Genomic DNA, 20,494 nt, shown 5'->3' on the forward strand with positions numbered 1-20,494 from the left:
CACCTGTGTTACCAGTCCCATGTATTAAAGTTATTTGGTTGAAAGGACCTAAAGTAGTTCTTTCCTGGCTTAAACCTAAATGTTTTCCTGACTTTGCCTGAATGAGGAAGCAAAACATCAGAAAAATGCATTAAGTAACAGATTTCAGAATTACAAAAGTAAAGAAATGATTCTTCTGTATCTATTTCTTCCTCACTTTTATAGAGAGGATACATGATAAGGCTTCTGCATGTAGACTAAAACCAAAGAACTGCTCCCTAAATAGGCAAACAATCTTGGGAGATATACACATGTGTGTTGGAACTAGAGGGAAAAGCAAAGATTGGAATAACACTAGAATAACCTCTCCCCTCCCAACACATACGCAAAGATCTGGCCACCTACCAAGGAGGAGAGGGGGTAAGGATATGGGTGTAGGATGTGGAAGAGGAAATGCAGCCTCAGTAAGATATACTAATGTGTTTCAACCCCAACCCCCAAATTGCTCTATCAGCTTTGGCCACTGTTGGTGCTGAAGCCTGCCCAGCTTCCCTGCCTCCTCTCTTCCAGTGTTTCTGGCAGCTGACTCTGTTACTCATGTGCGGAGAGCCCACAATCAGCCCTAACACATCTATCAATGCAGAAGAGGCTCATTCAAGTTTGGAATTTTTATTACAACACAGAACTAAATTCTTTAATTACTGACCTGAGACAATTGCATAACTTAATCTAGTCCCTAATTCATAACTATAAATATTCAATCAAGGATCCCTAGTTATTTGAATAAAAAAAATAAAAATAGTAAAATAAAATGTTAGATAAGGATGAAGACAGACTGTTGACAAAATAAAGAAAAAACTCAAAGAGCATAAAATCATGTTTTAAAAAGTCTATTTTCTTCAAGGAGATGAAAACAAAATTGTATCTATGAATGAATAATAGACTTCTATGAGAAAGGACTAATTGTAGAACAAGAAATAATCCTGGAGGTGGAGAACAGAATTTTCAAAATAACAAATATATTGGCTTGATGATGATAAACCAGATAAAGGCAATTCCTAAGCAGTTGAGAAGGCAGAGTTTAGATGTCAGAATGCAAAACAGACAAAGAAATGGAAATATGACAGAAAAGTTAAGGTTTATGAAGTATGTATTAATAAGGGTAAACTTATCTATTAGGAATCAGAAAAAACAAAAAGAAAACAATGTGTCAACAAATAATAAAAAAGAAATTCCCTGAGCTAAAGGAGAATACCACTCTTAAGACTGAAAAATTCTTCTGTGTTATATAAGATATGAAAAAAAAACCCACAAATAAATAAAAGCTTCATCTAGCTATGTTCAGCTGAAATTTGACAACTCTTAAATAATAAAAATACTTCAAAGATTATACAGAAAAGAATGATGAAGGTATTAAATTACAAGTTTCATAAAAGCACCAACATTCTATACTTTCTATAGTTCAATGGAAGTATTATCCCATTTGAAAAAAATTTTAAAGATTTAACTAAAAACAGTTGACAGTTTTCAACCTTTATACACATCAAAGACACAGGAGGGTTAAGAGGATGGAGAGTATGTGTGAGGAGGATTTCCTTAGAGAAAGCCCTCGTGTGTGCCCAACCTCTTCCAGAGGGGTACAGGGTAGGAATATCACAGTCCCAAGCCCAGGGTGTGGGCCACTAACAGGGTCTGCAAGGAGTCAGATGGGTGTTCCTCCCAGCTGAAAGCACAATGGATCTGTGCCAAATGTGCAGTCCACAAGAGCAAGGTAAAGAGGAAAGGGGTATGGGAAAACACTGTATGTTCTTGTAACAACAGATCACAGAGGAATGAACCCCCGGGATCAGAATGTGATACTAGCAGAAATAATGACCTAAAATTGTTTTTCAAAATATCTAAAGGGCACCTGATGGGGAAAATCAACTCAAGTAGAAAGAAACTATAAAGTATACCACTAGGGGGGGATATGGAGCCTGGCCCAAGGAGAAGCACTCAAGAAAGGAAGTTCCTTAGAGGCCTTGGAGGGCAGCTGGAAGAATTCATGACAGTACCCATGAGAGCAACCACTTTTCATAGTTGACAGATTCGCAGAACCTGAAGCAATCATAAAGTGGACTGAGTCGAATAACAACTTTTCTATTCTTCTACAGTTCCTTCCTCTTCCAACTTCAACCTTGCAAGTTAACAAACTGGAACAGAAAAAGGAAAAGAAAAGGGAAAAGAAATAGGAAAGACCACATACAACTAATACCACTCCTCTCCCCCTCTGAGAGTATCTAGACCAAAGAAAGGCCCAGCTGGCAGATGAAAGATTTAACGTGCATCACATGTGGAGCTTTGATATTACACAAAGCTTTCTATGCGAGAGAAAGAGGGAATCTTAAGCAGGTGCCATGCTCAGTGCAGAGCCCGACCAAGGGGTCAATTGCACAACCCAGTGACCATGACATGAACTGAAATCAAGAGGCAGATGCCCAACCAACTGAGCCACTCAGATGCCCTCAGAAAGCTACATATCTTTAATTACTGACTTCAGGCATGTGTTCTGCAGCCTAAAGCCAACACAGAATTAACTAATAATGCCAATGAAGAATATACTAAATTTTCATCCAGAGATGAGAGAGGAATTACCTCCGCTAAGTAGTTTTAAAGGACTGCAGGTCACATAAATAAAGTTGCTTTTATGATTATACTCCAAAGGCCTACAATTCTGAAATAATACAATAAAAAGTATCTTTAACCCAAAGGCAGCTAGTAAAGATGAAAGAGGTGACTGCTACTTCAAATATGAAAACAGCAATGCAAAACTTCAAGGAACATGAAGAATCAAGAAAATATGACATCACCAAAAGAACACTATGCCCTTCCAGTAACCAAAGCCAAAGATACCGAGATCTGCAATTCACCCTAAAGAATCCAAAATAGCTATTTTGAGGAAACTTAATGAGTCCAAAAAACAATGACAATTCAACAAAAGTCAGAAAACCAATACATAAATACGATTGGCAAGTTTAACAAAGTGATAGAAACAAACAAATTATAGACAGAAATTCTGGAGCTGAAGAATTCAATAATCAATAAAATTAAAAATTTAATAGCAAACATCCATATCAGAATAAATCAAATAGAACAAAGAACAGATGAATAAGAGAATAAGAATTTTTAAATAACCAAGTGAGAGAAGAAGAAAGAGAAAACAATGAGTAAGAGTGAAGAAAGTATACATGACCTATTGAATGCCATCAAAAGAACGAATATCAGAATTATTGGAGTTCCCGAAGAAGAGAGGGAGAAGGGGGCAGAAAGCTTATTTAAATAAATAATAGCTGAAAACCTCCACCAAACCTGGGGGGAAAAACCCGCACATTAAAGTTCATGCAGCTAATAGACCATCTCATTATTTCAATTCAAAATAGAATTCTCTAAGATACATTATAATGAAACTGTCAAAAATCAAAGACAGAGAAACTTAAAAGTAGCAAGAGAAAGTAATATGACTACAAAGGAACCTCCATTAAGCTATAAGTGGGTTTCTCAGCAGAAATCTTACAAAACAATCAAAAAAAGAATGATTTAGTAAAAGTGCTGCAAAAAATAAACTGTCAGCCAAAAACACTCTATCCAGACATCTTTCCAAAATAAAGAAGAAATACTTTCCCAAACAAGTAAAAGCTGAGGGAGTTCATCACCACTAAATGTGGTTCACAAGAAACCCTTAAAGGACTTCAAGCTGAAATAAAAAGACACCAATTAGTAACACAAAACTTGTCAAAATATACAACATATTGGTAAAGGCAAATATACAGTCAGATTTAGAATACTCTAATTCTGTAATATGATGATATAGTAACCAGTGAACTGTATTATAAAAGTTAAAGGAAAAGGGTAATAAAAGTAACTACAGCTACTATAATTTCTTAACAAATGCACAACATAAGAAAGAGATAAATTGTGACATCAAAAACAAAGGTATGGGAGGTAAAAGGGTCAAGGTTTTGTATGCAATTAAATTAAGTCACTAGGGACTATTATACCTATACAACATTTTATGTAAGCCTCATGATAACCATAAAGGAAAATCTTATAGCAGATACACAAGAGATGAAGATAAGAGAATCAGATAATACCCTCATAGGATATCACCAATACACAAAGGTGGGCAGCAATAAAAGGGAAAAAGAACAATAAAACTACAAAACAGCCAAGAAGTAATTAATTAGGAGACATTAGTAAGTCTTTACATATCTATAATTACTCCAAATGTAAATGGACTGAATTCTTCAGTAAAGATACACAGTAGATCAATGATAAAGAAACAACTATACGCTGCCTACAAGAGGCTCACCTCAACTTTAAGAAAATACATAGGCTCAGAGTAAATGGATGGAAAAAGATATCACAAGCAAGAAACCAAAAGAAAGCAAGGAGATAGTGATGCCGGACAAAATAGAATTTAAGCCAAAAGTGATATCAAGAGACAAAGATGGCCATTATCTAGTGAAAAAGAGATCAGTTCATCAAGAAGCTTTAACAATTGCAAATATGTGCACAGCCAATATTAAAGCACCTAAACGTATTAAGTGAAAATCAACAGATTTGAAGAACAAATAGACTATAATAAAATAAGGGACTTCAATATCCGACTTTCAGGAATGGATAGATCATCCAGACAGAAAATCAAAAGGAAAACATTAGACTTTAACTATACTTTAGACCAAATGGACCTAAAATACATAAAGAGAACATTCCATCCAATACGCATTCCTCTCAAATGCACAAAGAACGCTCTGCAGGATAGATAGTATGATAAGATACAAAACAAGCCAGCAAATTTAAAAAGACTGAAATCATACCAACTATCTTTTCTGATCACAATAGTATGAAATGAGAATCAACAAAAGAAAAGCTGGAAAATTTAAAAACATATAGAAACTAAACACACTCCTAAACAACCAATGGGTTGAAGACGAAATCAAAAGTGAAATAAAACAAAATCTTGAAACAAATGAAAATGGAAAAACAATACACCCAAACCTAGAGGATGCTATAAAAGCTGCTCTTAGGGGTAAGTTTATAGTGTCAAATGCATTTATTAAGAAAAAAGAAATATCTCAAATTAGCAAGCTAACTTTTTACCTCAAAGAACTAGAAAAAGAGGAAAAATTAAAACCAAAATTAGGAGAAGTAGGAATATAAAAAAATCAGGGAAGAAATAAATGAAACAGAAACCAGAAAAAATAATGAAAAAGATCAAAATTTACAGTGCTTTTTTTTTGGAAATATAAACTAAACTGACAAACCTTTAGCTAGACTAAGACAAAAAGAGAGAGGATGCAAATAAATAAAATCAGAATTGAAAGAAGAGATACTACAACTGAGCACAGTAATACATATCATAGAAACTGCAATGAACAATTACATGAAAACAAACTGGATAACCTAGAATAAATGGATCTATTTCAAGAAACATACAGTATACCAAGATGGAGTTGTGAAGAAATGAAAAATCTGAACAGACTAATAACAACTAAGGATATTGAATCAGTAATCAAAAACCTACCAACACAGAAAGGGCCAAGACCCAATGGCTTCATTGGTGAATTCTACCAAACATTTAAAAAAAATTAATGATAATCTTTCTCAAACTCTTCCAAAAAATTAAAGAGGATGCTGTACTTCTAAACTCATCTTTCAAAGACAGCAGTACCTATAGAAGTAGAATAAAATACTATAAGTAAACTATAGACCAATATCCCTGATGAAAAAAGATGCAAGTATTTGCAACAAAACACTAACAAACTGTATTCACAATACATTAAAAGAATCATACACTGTGATCAAGTGGAATTTATTCCTGGGATGCAAGAATAGTTCAACATAAGCAAATCGACAAATGTGATAATATTCTATTAAAGAATGAAAGATAAAAATCATATGAAAATCTCAAAAGATGTAAATAGGGCATTTAACAAGGTTCAACATCCTTTCATGATTAAAAAAATCAGTAAATTGGGTAGAGAAGAAATATACCTCAGCATAATAAAAGTCATACACAAGAAACCAACAGTTATCATACTAAATTGTGAAAGTTTGAAGGTTTTCTTTCTTTTTTATTTTATTTTTGAGAGAAAGAAAGAGAGAGAGAGAGACAGAGCACGAGCAAGGGAGGGGCAGAGAGAGAGGGAGACACAGAATCTGAAGACAGGCTCCAGGCTCTGAGCTGTCAGCACAGAGCTCGACGATGCAGGACTCCAACTCACAAACTGTGCGATCATGACCTGAGCCCAAGTCAGAAGCTTAACCAACTGAGCCATCCAGGCGCCCCGAAGGTTTTCTAATGTCAGGAACAAGGCAAAGCTGCCCACTCTCATCACTCTTATTCAACATAGTACTGGTAGTCCTAGCTAGAACAACTAGGGAGGATGAAGAAATAAAAAGCACCCAAAGTGATTCAGAGTAGGGGGTCAAGAGTCGGAAGAGACCAACTAGAGTTGGTTCCTAGGCTCTTAGAAAGTCCTTCCTCATCCTCTTACTCTCCCCAAATGCCAGCCCTGCTGTATGTACATATGGAAAGATGTGGGATGCTGGGGTGGCTCAGTTGGTTAAGCGTCCAACTCTTGATGGTCCTGATCTCAGTTTCCTGAGTTCCAACCCTGCATCAGGTTCTCTGTCTCCTTCTTTTTCTGTCCCCTCCCCTCTTTCTGTCCCTGCCCTACATGTACTGCCATCTAATATTTGACTCATTTCCCAAAGGAGAAGGAACAAAATACCCTCGTCTCTTGGCAGCATCTCATCTCTTCCTTTGGCTTTTGCCCTCTCCTCCCCCAACCCACCCTTAGTTTCATCCTATTCTACATTTCAGATTTCTACTTGCTCCTTTCTTTCATTATGAAAAGATAACATTGGGGTGCCTGTTGTCTCAGCTGGTTAAACTTCTGAATTCGGCTCAGGTCATGATCTTGCAGTTGGTGGGTTTGAGCCCCATGTCCAGCTCTATGCTGGCAGCTGAGAGTCTGGAGTCTGCTTCAGATCCTGTGTTTTCCTCTCTCTCTCTCTGCCCCTCCCTACTCACCCTCATTCTCATTCTCTCTCTCTCTCAAAAATAAATATACATCAAAAAATATAAAAGAAAAAAAGATGACATTGCCCTAAGAGCCAAAAGTAAATGAGAAATGAAAAGTATCCAAATAGGAAAATAAATAAATAAAATTACCTTATTTTCAGATGAAATTATCTTATTTATATAGAAACCCTAAAGATTCCATGTAAAATACTGTTGAAGCAATCAACAAGTTCAGTAAAGTTTCAGAGTATAAAGTCAAATATAAAAAGTCAGTTGTGTTTACATGAACAATAAAGTCACTGAAAAAGAAATAAATAATGCAATCCCTTTCACAATAGCATCACAAACAATAAAATACTCAGGAATAATATTAATCAAGGAAGTGAAAGAGCTGTACAATGAAAACTACAAAACACTGATGAAAGAAGTTAAAGACAGATATTCTGTTACCATGTACTGAAAAGAATTAAAATTGTTTAAATGTCATACTGCCCAAAACCATCTATAGATTCAATGTAACCTCTATCAAAATTCTAACATGATTTTTCACAGAAAAAGAAAAAAAATCCTAAAATTTGAATAAAACTGCAAGTGCTGCAAATAGCCACAGCAATCTCAAGAATAAAAGAACAAAGCTGAAGGTATCACACTTCTGATTTATAACCATACTACAAAGCTACAGTAATCAAAACAGTATAGCACTGACATAAAAATAGACACATAGACGAAAGGAACAGAATAGTCTAGAAATAAACTCCTATATATGCAATTGCCTAGCATTTGACAAGGAAGCCAAGAATATTCAGTGGGGGAAAGAAAATCTCCATAATAAATGGTTTTAAGGAAAACTGGTAACCATATACAGGAAATAAAATTGTATACCCATCTTACACTATTCATAAAAAGTAACTCAAAATTGATTAAGCATCAGAGCTGAGACACCCAGAGAAACACCCAGAGAAAACATAAGAAAAAGCTTCTTCACATTGTTCTTATCAATGATTTTTTGGATATGACATCAAAAGCACAAGAAACAAAAGCAAAATTCAAGTGAGACTACATAAAAAAGCCTCTGAACTGTGAAAGAAACAACAAAATGAAAAGGCAACCTGTGTAATAGAATAAAATATTCATATTCACACTCATACACCTCAGTAACAAAAATACATAAATAACTCAATTAAAATGTGGGCAAATGAATAGATATTTTCGAAAGAGCACGTTCCTATATCCAAAAGGTACATGAAAAGATTATCAACATCATTAATCACTATTAATCTTCATTCATTTGATGGAGATCAAAACTACAATGCAGTACTATCTTATGCTTGTTACAATGGCTATCACCAAGAAGACAACAGATAACTATTGTTGGTAAGGATTTAGAGAAAAGGAAACACTGTGTACTATCGATCAGAATGTAAACTGGTGCAGCCACTATGGAAAACAGGATGAAAAGTTCTTCAAAAAAGTAAAAATAGAACTACTATATGATCCAACAATTCCCCTTCTGGGCATATACCAAAAGGAAATGAAAACAACGTCTTGAAAGGATACCTGGACTCCCCATTCATTACAGCATTTTTCATAATAGCCAAGATGTAAAAATAACCTACACATCTGTCAGTGGATGGATAAATAAACAAGATGTGGTGTCTATATAAACACACACACACACACTGCAATGGATTAGCATTCAGCTTTAAGAGTGGAGGACATCGGCCATTTATGACAACATAGATGGGTCTTGAGAACATCATGGTAAGTGAAATAAATTAGAGAAAAACAAATACTGTATGATATCATTTATATGTGTGAATCTAAAAAAGCAAAAGCTCATAGAAGCAAAGAGTAGAATGGTCTTTGTGGCTGAAGGATATTGGGGAGATGTTGATCAAAGGGTACAAACCTATAGGGAAAAATTTAAAAGATATGCTAGTAAAAAGGAATTCACTTTATTCTGCACTTTAGCATTTGTGTAAGGCCCAAATTTTTCTATCATTTTGTAGGTTTTATGTTACATGTTTTAATGCCTTGAAGAATAATATAGTATGCATAAATATTTAACATATTTGTCCTATACTTTAATAGCTTTTTATCATACAAAAAGCCAACCCTGCTAATGTAAAGTCTTACAAGCCATAAGCATAAGTGAATGAATCAAAAAATCATTTCTAAGCATAACTACTACCTTAAAGAGAATGCCTATGTCATTAGAAAATGAAAATTATCCCTTACCGATGAATTCAGCAAAGTTACAGGATGTAAAATCAATGCACAAAAATCAGTTGCATTTCTATATACCAATAATGAAGCAACAGAAAGAGAAATCAAGAAATAGGTCCTATTTACAATTGCACAAAAACCATAAAATACCTAGGAATAAACCCAGCTAAAGAGGTGAAAAATCTTACACTGAAAACAATAGAAAGCTTATGGAAGAAATCAAAGACACACACACACACACACACACACACACACACACACACACGGAAAAATTTTCCATGCTCATGGATTAAATGAACAACTATTGTTAAAATGTCAAAACTACCCAAAGCAATATATATATTTAATGCAATTCCTATCAAAATATCACCAGCATTCTTCACAGAGCTAGATCAAACAATTTTAAATCTGTATGGAACCAGAAAAGACCCCCAAATAGCCAAAGCAATCCTGAAAAAGAAAACCAAAGCTGGAGGCATCACAATCTCAGTTTTCAAGCTGTATTGCAAAGCTGTAATCGTCAAGACAGTATGGTAATGGCACAAAAAGAGACACTCAGATCAATGGAACAGAATAGAGAATCAAGAAATGGACCCACTAATGTATGGCCAACCAATCTTTGGCAAAATGGGAAAGAATATCCAATGGAATAAAGATAGCCTCTCTTCAGCAAATGGTGTTGGGAGAACTGGACAGCGACATGGAAGAATGAACCTTGACCACTTTCTTACGCCATACATAAAAATAAACTCAAAATGGATGAAAGACAGGAATCCATCAAAATCCTAGAGAAGAAAGCAGGCAAAAACCTCTTTGACCCCAGCCACAACAACTTCTCACTCAATGTCTCTGTTGACAAGGGAAACAAAAGCAAAAATGAACTACTGGGACTTCATCAAGATAAAAAGCTTCTGCACAGTGAAGGAAACAATCAGCAAACCTAAGGCAATCAATGGAATGGGAGAAGATATTTGCAAATGACATATCAGACAAAGGGTTAATATCCAAAATCTATAGGGAACTTTTCAAACTCAACACCCAGAAAACCAAATAATCCAGTGAAGAAATGAGCAAATGACATGAGGAGACACTTTTCCAAAGAGGCATCCTGGTGGCTAACAGACACATGAAAAAATGCTCAACATCACTCATCATCACAGAAATACAAATCAGGAGCACAATACGATACCACCTAACACCAGTCAGAACGGCTAACATTAAAATTCAGGCAACAAAGTGGGGTGCCGGGGTGGCTCAGTTGGCTAAGCCTCCGACTTTGGCTCAGGTCATGATCTCACATTCATGGGTTCCTGTCGGGGGCTGCTATTTTGGATTATTCAGTGCTAACTCCCCACTTCCCAGCATTGCTGAGGCAAATCTGGGTGTTTCTTTTGATATTCATTTGACTCTGTTTACCTGGTAACTGACCTTGGTCAGCTGCTTTGTTTTCCTGCCTTGAAACCTTCATAAGAGACAGTTTTCTGAATAAAGCTCGCTCTCTCTTTCGCCTGATCAGAAACTGTGAGTGCTGTCTTTACTCTCTGCGTCTCCCTCTCCTGCTCCCCTTTTTCTCTCCCTCCCTCAGGAAAAGAACCCACGATGATTCTCCGCCCTGGCCCTGTCGGGGCAGACGAAACAGGTACCGCCTAACGGGGAGGAGCATGCCAGACCGGCCTCTGGTTATGACAGGTTCGAGCCCCGCGTCAGGCTCTGTGCTGACAGCTCAGAGCCTGGAGCCTGCTTCTAATTCTGTGTCTCCTCCTCTCTCTGCCCCTTGCTCGCTCATGCTCTGTCTCTCTCTGTCTCAAAAATAAATAAAACATTTTTAAAAATTTAGAAAAAAAATAAAATTCAGGCAACAATTGATGTTGGCAAGGATGCAGAGAAAGGGGAACCCTTTTGCACTGCTGGTGGGAATGCAAACTGGTGCAGCCACTCTGGAAAACAGTAAGGACGTTCCTTATAAAACTAAAACTAGAACTACCCTATAACCCAACAATTGCACTACTAGGTATTTATCCAAAGGATACAGGTGTACTGTTTTAAAGGGACACAGGCACCCCAATGTTTATAGCAGTGCTCTCAACAATAGCCAATGTATGGAGAGAACCCAAATTTCCAATGAAAGATGAATGGATAAATAAGATGTGGTATATATACACAATGGAGTATTACTTGACAATAAAAAATAATGAAATCTTGCCATTTGCAACAATGTGGATGGAAGTAGAGTATATTACACTAAGCAAAATTAGTCAGAGAAAGGCAAATATCATATGACATCAGCCTATGTGGAATTTAAGATGCAAAACAAATGAACATAAGGGAAAGGAAATAATATAAAAACAGGGAGAGGGACAAAAAATAAGAGACTCTTAAATACAGAAAACAAACTGAGTGTTGCTAGAGGGGTTGTGGGTTTAGGGATGGGCTAAATAGGCAAGGGGCATTAAGGAGGACACTTGTTGGGATGAGAACTGGGTGTTTGTTACATGTAGGGGATGGATCACTGGATTCTACTCTTGGAATCATCATTGCACTCTATGCTAACTAACTTGGATGTAAATTTTAAAAAATAAATAAAAGAAAAAAAAAGATGAAAATGTTCCCGATGACAATCACCACCAACACACTGAAAATTCTTAACTCTGATTTTTCTTTCTTTGGGTGCTTTATATGATCCCTGAACTAACAATCTCCATAGAGATAAATAAATATCACCCACATGAGGACAATAACTACTTACTGACCTCAAGAGAGTCATCCACCACCACCACTTGCATTGGGCAGAGATTCAAAGGCTGGTAGAGGAGTGGGAAAGATTTATGGTGGCAGAAAGGGAAGGTCCATCCCAATGGAAAGTTGTCATATATTTTAGAATTCAAAATAACTCTACTTTGTAAGAAAATTCATTACATCAGCTAGACTTTCATGCAATTTTCATGACAAGAAATTAAACTCTTTATAGGATTTATGTACTTTTCTCTCTTCCTCATTTTTGATCTCTTTGAGCACTTTTTTCCTTTTTTTTTTTTTCAATTTAAATCCAGGTTTGTGAACGTATCATGTAATAATGATTTCTGGAGTAGAATTTAGTTATTTATCACTTACATGTAACACTCAGTGCTCTTCCCAACAAGTGCCATTTTTCTTTAATCATTACAATAGTTTTCCCCATCAACCTGATTGCAAAGCAAAGGCGCTCAGATCTAAGAAGATTCCTAAATGGAACATAATGCTTTCCATTATGCTTTTTAAAAAGACTAAGAAAAGTTTAAAGTTATAGTATTGGGAAAGAAATAAGGGATGATGTGGGAGCTATTTCTTTGGACAGAGTACGCAGAAAACTGAGTTGGGGAGCACACATGTCTGTGATTATATCGGGGTAGGTGGCAGACCCATTCACTGAGTTGCCTCTGCCACCAATAAGCATATGCCCCTCACATATTAGCATTAGTATCTTGGGGCTTGAAATGCATAACCTCTAAATTCCTCTTCCAGTAAAATAATGTTACCATATGAGTTCATGGATCTGAGGGTCTGAGAGTTAAGTATGATTTAATGGAAATAACAACAAAAAAAGCCATACCTTTGTATTATCTTTAATCTTTGTTTTGTTTTTCTCCCTGGCTTCACGAAGACTTTTCTGAGTAGGACCTTCTGGTGCATTTTCTTTTTCAGAGTTAGGAACAACTACAAGATAACACAATTTATTCTTAGTATCTATACTGTCTTGCTATTATAAATACAATTTTAATAAAAAATATGAAACCCAAAGTAATAATGATACATGTGATTTTAAAGTATTAAGCTAATAATATTGAAATAACACCAAAAGGTTTTAAGTGAGTTGTCAAATTTATTTCCAAAAAATTCAGGGTGTCATTACTGCAAGGTCCGTTAAATGGCATGATGAATCAGTTAGAGAGCATAGTAGCCAATCTCCAGTTACATTATATCCAAATTCCTGTTGTGAGATTTCATGTGTGTATAAATAAAGTGCAAGAGAGTCAAAGGAGTGAATGGTAAGCAATAACAAAATTTCCTGTGTGGAATTGGGTATACTATTCTTCATGCTTCTCAAGTTGAAAAAAAACATAAAAAAATAATTGGATAATTTCCCAATGTCCTTGTAACATTAGTTTCCAAACTCTCCTGGACATAGAAAGAACAGTCCTAAAAAAAACCACCTGAGGGAAAAATAAAAGTGACAGAGAAAGTCTCTTTCTTTTATACATCTTTCCATATACATATTTAGGTATACACAATTTCCCCTATATTTTTAAACAGGAAACTGCAAACAATAAAGTTATAATCATTAACTCATAACTAAAAAACCTACTGGAGGACCATGGGAAGGGGAAGGGGGAAAGAGAGTTGGGGAGAAAGAGGGGAGCAAAACCAGAGAGACTATTGAATACTGAAAACAAACCCGAGGGTTGAAGGGGGAGGGGGTAAAAGAGGTGGTGGTGATGGAGGAGGGCACTTGTGGGGATGAGCACTGGGTGTTATATGGAAACCAATTTGACAATAAACTATTAAAAAAAAAGAAGGCCTTCTTTATTTTTTTATCTATTTAATAAATACTATTTTATATATGAAAAAAATAATTAAGTGTTCTAAATTATAACACTAGATTAATAACAGAAAAGATGAACACAAAAATATCTGGATGAGTCAAGGCTCTCAAATAATTCTTAAGGCAAGGAAGTGCGTAGCTGGCACTCAGATTCTTGCCTGATATAATTTGTCCTATCTAATACCAGTTTCAGACAAAGGAGAAAATCACCATAACCATGACAATAACCTAAAACCAAAATATTGAATAACATAGTTCTACTTAAAACCGCTCAAAAGACTTCAAACACTTGAGTACCCAGACTGCCTGTCCCCCCTGACAGTGCTCTAAGTTAGAACCCCACAGCATCTGGGAAGTGTAAGTGGGGTGGGGAGGTGGGGGGAGGGAGGGCAACAATTAGAGCTCACTGAAATTAAGAAAAAATTTTCACTTCCAGTTCTCTTTTATTGTATTTTCTTTATCAGCAACCAAGAGTGGCATTCTGATAATGATAATAATTTAAAATAATAATAATTAGCATGTATGCCTCACTGGTCTTTTACTATATGACAGCCACTAGTCTAAATAATTTGCATGTATTATTTCATAATACAAGCTGATCAGGCCATCAGAGAGATGACAGAGTCTGACATGACACTGCCAAATGCTAAGACCAGAAGCTCAGGTATTGCAAGCTCCATATCTAAAACTAGAATGCATGTTTATAAACATTATAAAATTATTCAGTACAGAATTTAAGGAATTAATTTTATTCAGGTAGTTGGGATTATGCAATTAAAAGAAAGTATTTCTTTATGTTGTGTTGAAATTTATTCCTTTCTTGCCAAAAACCACTTTAAAACATCACAGATCAAAATATAAGCAAACTTGATCTTCAAAGTAACAGAAAAACATGCAATGTGTTCATTTATAAATTAAGTCAAATAGCAGAATATAATTTCATAAAGAAGTTATCAGTAAACCATCAGGTTATTTTAGTAGAGATGCCAAGGATAAAGATCACAAACTATTAGAATAGAATGGGATATTAGAGATTAACTGTTACAATCAACTCAATACACAAAGTTCCACAGTCTTTAAGCCTTCATATATATATATATATATATATTGGTTTTCACACTTTTTAGTCATTTGGGAAGTTAGAGTTCTGAGACTATGATCGTTTGATACTATCCCTTCATATTTATAATTTACTGTATTCTTAAAAGTTATTTACAGATGGAAAAATACTTTTTTTTAACATTTTTTAATGTTTTATTTTTGAGAGAAACAGAGAGAGCACAAAAATGGGAGGAGCAGAAAGACAGGGAGATATAGAATCTGAAGCAGGTTCCAGGCTCTGAGCTAGCTATCAGCACAGAGCTCGAGATGGGGCTCAAATCCATAAATCCTGAGATCATGACCTGAGCAGAAGTCAGACGCTTAACTTCCTGAGCCACCTAGGCACCCCGGAAACAAGTCATTTTTATCTTACAAAAATATATATCTTTTGTAAAAAGAAAAATGTAATAAGGAAAAAAGTAGAAAATAATCACATATTACAAATTATGTATATATTTTGGTGTGCATCATTTTATTTGCATATATTAAATATTCATGACCTTATATAAATGTTCTTATTTTTAAACATTTTATTAACATTATGATATAATCATTTTCTTATGCATGAGTTTTAAGACTTTCTAGTTCTATGATCAATTGTATTTAAATATTCAGCTGTGGTTAAAGATTAAGATTGTTTGTACTGTTCTGTCACTATAGAAATGGCATCTTTGTTCATAGCATCTTTAGGCATTACTGAGCATAACTAATATTTCATTAACATAAAATATATGAAAGGAACTACTGAATCGAGGCTAAGAAAAATTTCAAATATAAGAATGCTGCCTATTTCTCTTAAGCTTTAACCATTGAACAAAATGAATAGTTGTAAATAATATGATGCCATGTTTATAAAGAAAATTCACTATTTTGCAGTCTTTCTATATTTCAGGGTTTCCATCATTTTTAAATCAAATTTAGTAAGGTACAATTTACATAAAATAAAATGGAAACACTTTAAATAAAGAATTAGGTAAGTTTTGATAAACAGGCATATGACTACCACCAGAAATCGAGATATAGAACGTTTGTGCCACTCCCAAAATTATTATTTTCGTATGTCACCATTACCAATATAAGGTATGTATAATAATTTTTGTTTTTACAAGGCACTTTTCTTTCAAGAAAATTAAAAATAAAAAAATATTAGCAAGAATTTAACATTCCTAAATCTCTGTATTCAAGCCTAGAGATCTGAGTTTTCTTCAGGCCAAAAAAAGTCCTTTAGTATTTCTCATACTTCAGAATGACTTGCCACAAAATCTTTTAGCTTTCATTTAAATTAAAATGTCTATATCTATATTTCACCCTACTTTTTGAAAGATATTTTACTGGATATAGACTTCTGAATTAGAAATTTTCCACATTTGAAAAATGTCATTTCTTTGTTTCTAGCCTCTAATATCTCTGACAAGAAATCAGCCTTTACTTATATTACTGTTCTCTTGTATGTAATATGATTTTTCTCTCTTGCTGCTTTAGAGATTGTCTCACTTAAATTTTCAACAGTTTGAATATGACACATCTAGGATTAATTCTCTTTGAGTTTATAATTAGTTGTTTTTGAGGGGATCTGTAAGTTGATGTTATCAAATTTAGAAAATTTTAGGTCATCTTTTGTTTAAATATTTTTATGCCCCAATTGTGTTCTTTTTCTCTCTTGGGACTGCAATTTCACATCTGTTAAAAGGCTTATTTCCCTTCCACTTTTTTCTCTCGTCATCATACTAAGTTTCAACTGATGTCTCTTAAAATCACTGATGTTTCTGTCATCTAAAATCTATTGTGGACTATAAAATTTCCATTTAAACTATCATATTTCTCAATACTAGAACTTCAATTTCCCTTTTGTTTCCATGTAACTGCGAAGATTCCCTATATCTTAGTGTATTAATGTCATATTTTAAGTCAATATTTTGATAATATTCAAAATAGTTGCTTTAGCATTTTTGTCTGCTAAATTCATTATCTGGGCCATCTTGGTGTACTTCTCCATCTACTGATTTTTGTCTTGACTGTGGACTATCTTTTCCTGTTTCTCTAAATACATAGAAAATTTAAATTATATACCAGCCAGTATAGATAACATATATAATATATAGTGTAGATAATAATAACTGCCTTTCTTTAAAGGGTATTCATTTTTTTCTAGCATGCAGTTTAATTTTTTGATGATCACCTTGAAATTTTCTGCTTTGTTAAGGTGGATCCATGGAAAGCCCTACTCTTTTCCCAAGGCTAACTTAAAAGATTCAAACTCAAATTCTATGTCCCTTAGAAATTCTAGGTAAGCTTTGTTTTGGGTTTTATAATAAAGGGCAGTACAAGTGTTATATTAATATGGTTAATATGTTAATATGATTATGTTAACCTTTAATATGGTATGACCAAGGAGTTAAAGAGTAAAGAGGCCCCTTCATCCAGATATGACCATAACTCCAATATCCCTATCTCTCTGTGAATTCTAGAATCTTTGTTCCCCTCTGAGTCCCATAAAACCTCCTCACAGTTAATTCTTGGGTATTCTTCCATGTATTACCTGCTCAGTAAACTCCCTCATGAACTGGGCCATTATTATTATTGTAGCTCCCTTTCTATCTGGTGCACTTTCCTATGACAGCTACGAACTATGTATGATCTTTGCCTTTTCAGTTCATCAGGACTGGCATGCTCTTCTTGACCTACATCTGCGTGGAATTTGGTTTGGAAAATACCCCAGGCACAAAGTCATGGTGATAGTGGATCTTAACTTATAAATTTTTCTTCTATCCCTTGACATGTGGTGTTTTACAAAAGCTAAAAGTAGCTGCCCTATAAACAGTCTGGTTGAAGAGTTTTTTTATTAAAAGAAGGTTATTCTGGTACCAGCTACCCCATCATGGTCAGAAACACAAGCCCTCCAATTATACTTTGCTCATACTTTTATCAAAAATTAGCTATATAGTACCATATCTATACTCTCTCTTGATCTTAATTTGTGAAAGTTACCATATCACTTATTCACTTTTAAGTATCTCTAGAATTTTGAGCTCTTATAAGATTAAAAAATCACCAACTGATATTAAATGTTTTATTACATTTTATTTTTACCTCTAATTTCAGAAGCATGGTGAGTATGCCCTATTTCCATATTCTTCAATGTTGCTTGAAGCCCAGAAATCTAAAAAATAAGATCCGAAGATATGGGGTTATATCTTTGTATATATACAAAATGATTCAAAAAGAGTTGAATAAAATACAGTGTTTAAATACTGACTGCAAGATATAAAAATATTAATCTCTCTGGGATTAATTCCCATATATTTAAAAAATTAAACATGAATTGTAACAAAAGAAAAACATAATTTTAAATTCAATTCAATGGGTAATTATCAGCTATCTATTATAAATAAGCATCTGAAACATTTATTTCACAACATAGTTTCCTGAATCAAGAATAATAATAATTGTATACTTTGAGTGATAATTATTCAGTGCTCTATTTGAGAGAAGTTTCTCCTCTATTGAAATTGCTTCACAACAACTTAATTCATCTTTCTGTTTATAAAAGATGAGGTAAGTATTAATTGGAAGTAAAATATGAAAAGACTGTTGTTTTTCTTGAAACTCTTAGCTTATTTTCCACCCACAGATATTCCTTGTTTTATTAAGCATGTTTCATAATCAAGAACATTTATTAGCTTGGTGGCATATCATTTACCTATATTTACTAAACAATAGACTTGAATTAATAATTGAACCTTAAAGAGCTCTCTCATCCCTCATTATATATGATTATATATAATCATAATACCAACACAAAATACCATCTATTTAATTATATACAGGTACACATATTTTTCCTACTAATGCTAAGTAGTGACATTTCTTTAATAGAAAATAGCAGATAATCAATTGTAATCTATAGATCAGTGCTCATGAAATGCCTGGGTTGAAAAAAAAGTTAAAAACTTTATATCTATTTTTAGATGCCAAATGGATTACAAGGTTTCTAAATACACTTATTTAGAATAGTATAAGATTTACATAAAAGTTGCAATGTAATAGAGAACTCTTGTATACCCTGCACCCTATTTACATTTACATCTTACATTACCAATAATATGTTTGTCACAAGTAATGAGACAATGTTGATATATTATTATTAACAAAAGTACACATTATGTTCTAATTTCATTATGGTTTTTCAAATACACTTTTCTGTTCAAAGATCCTATCCAGGATACTTTACATCTAGTCATCATGTCCTCCTTTGCTTCCTCAGACTTTCCCTCATTTTGATAATCTTGGCAATTTTGAGGAGCACTGAGCAGGTAATATTTTGGAGAATGTCCATACATATGGGTTTCTCTAATGTTTTCTCATGGTTAGATAGGAGTTATGGGTTTTGAGGAGGAAGGCTGGAGAGTAGAAATGTCCTTATTAGCTCATCCAGGGTATTTAGCAACATGATTAAAGACTGATGGTGTTATACTTGATCACCTTCCTGAAGTAGTATTGCCCAGGTTTATCCATTGTAAAATTACTTTTTCTTCCATTTCCACTATATTCGTGGAAGCAAGTCATTGTATATAGCCAACAACATCTGAGGTGTTAAGCTCTACCTCCTTAAGGAAAAGATTATCTATCTACATATGTCATTTGGGATTCTTCTTTGAGAGAAATATTTTTGTTTTCCTCCATTTATATACTAATCCATTCAATTATTTTATTTTGTGTCTAATACTGTATTATTTATTTTTTTGCTTAAATTGCCAAAATGTGACCACTGGGAACTCTTTCAGGATGATTCATGTAATGAGTATGACTCCATTTGTTGATGTTTGACTGCCAGCAGTTTTTAATCCTTACTTCCTATTTCTCAACTTAGTGCCCTACATTAAGGGCACTACGTTAGAAAACTGATATCAAAGCCCGGATGCTTCATCCTTTGCCACTGATGGGAGAGTTAAACCATATAAGCACATCCTCCCACATAAGGACTCCTATCCGGCTTCCAAACTCTAACCATAACAAAAACCCCAACCCAGTCTCCCTCCTGAAGACATTTCAGACCTGCATGGTAAGGCATCTGCTGCTTTCCCCAGAGAGCTGAATTATGTAAGTAATAAAAGTTTTCATACCCTCTTGCTGTGTGTATAGCATAATTAGTTTAAACCTCCAAACCAAATTTAGTTATTGGTCCATTTACTTCAGGAGGTGCCCACAGCAGTAACAGTTCCTTTGTCCCTTGACATACTCCACTGTTAACGTTGGGCATTTTCTCTCTCTCTCTTCTTTCTCCTTCTTTCTTTCCCTTCCTCCCTCTATTTTTTTTCCTGCTCTTTCTATCACTTTCTGAGCATTTCCTAACATTCTAGCACAACAATATGGACCATATGTTCCAGGATTATTTAGTATTTTCCCTCCCTAGCCTATAATTAGCCCTTTCTCCAAGGAGTCCTACTCCTTCTATTGGAGAATGATATCAACACAGGTATCTAGGGGCACCTGAATGGCTCAGTTCGTTAAGTGTCCAACTTTAGCTCAGGTCATGATCTCAT

General features: G+C 34.5%; 1 protein-coding gene across 1 annotated transcript in view; it reads right to left on the reverse strand.

Annotated features, from left to right (window-relative positions):
- SPAG16 (sperm associated antigen 16) overlaps positions 1-20,494 on the reverse strand; it is a 919,440-nt gene that overhangs the window by 842,697 nt on the left and 56,249 nt on the right. Inside the window, exons 8-9 of the mRNA XM_029933901.1 lie at positions 18,042-18,111; positions 12,861-12,964 (exon numbers count right to left, since the gene is read on the reverse strand). Of these exons, the coding sequence (XP_029789761.1) occupies positions 12,861-12,964; positions 18,042-18,111 (174 nt within the window). The remainder of the gene's footprint in view (positions 1-12,860; positions 12,965-18,041; positions 18,112-20,494) is intronic.

Source organism: Suricata suricatta, chromosome 3 (genome assembly GCF_006229205.1).
Source record: "Suricata suricatta isolate VVHF042 chromosome 3, meerkat_22Aug2017_6uvM2_HiC, whole genome shotgun sequence".
NCBI classification, from domain to species: Eukaryota; Metazoa; Chordata; class Mammalia; order Carnivora; family Herpestidae; genus Suricata; species Suricata suricatta.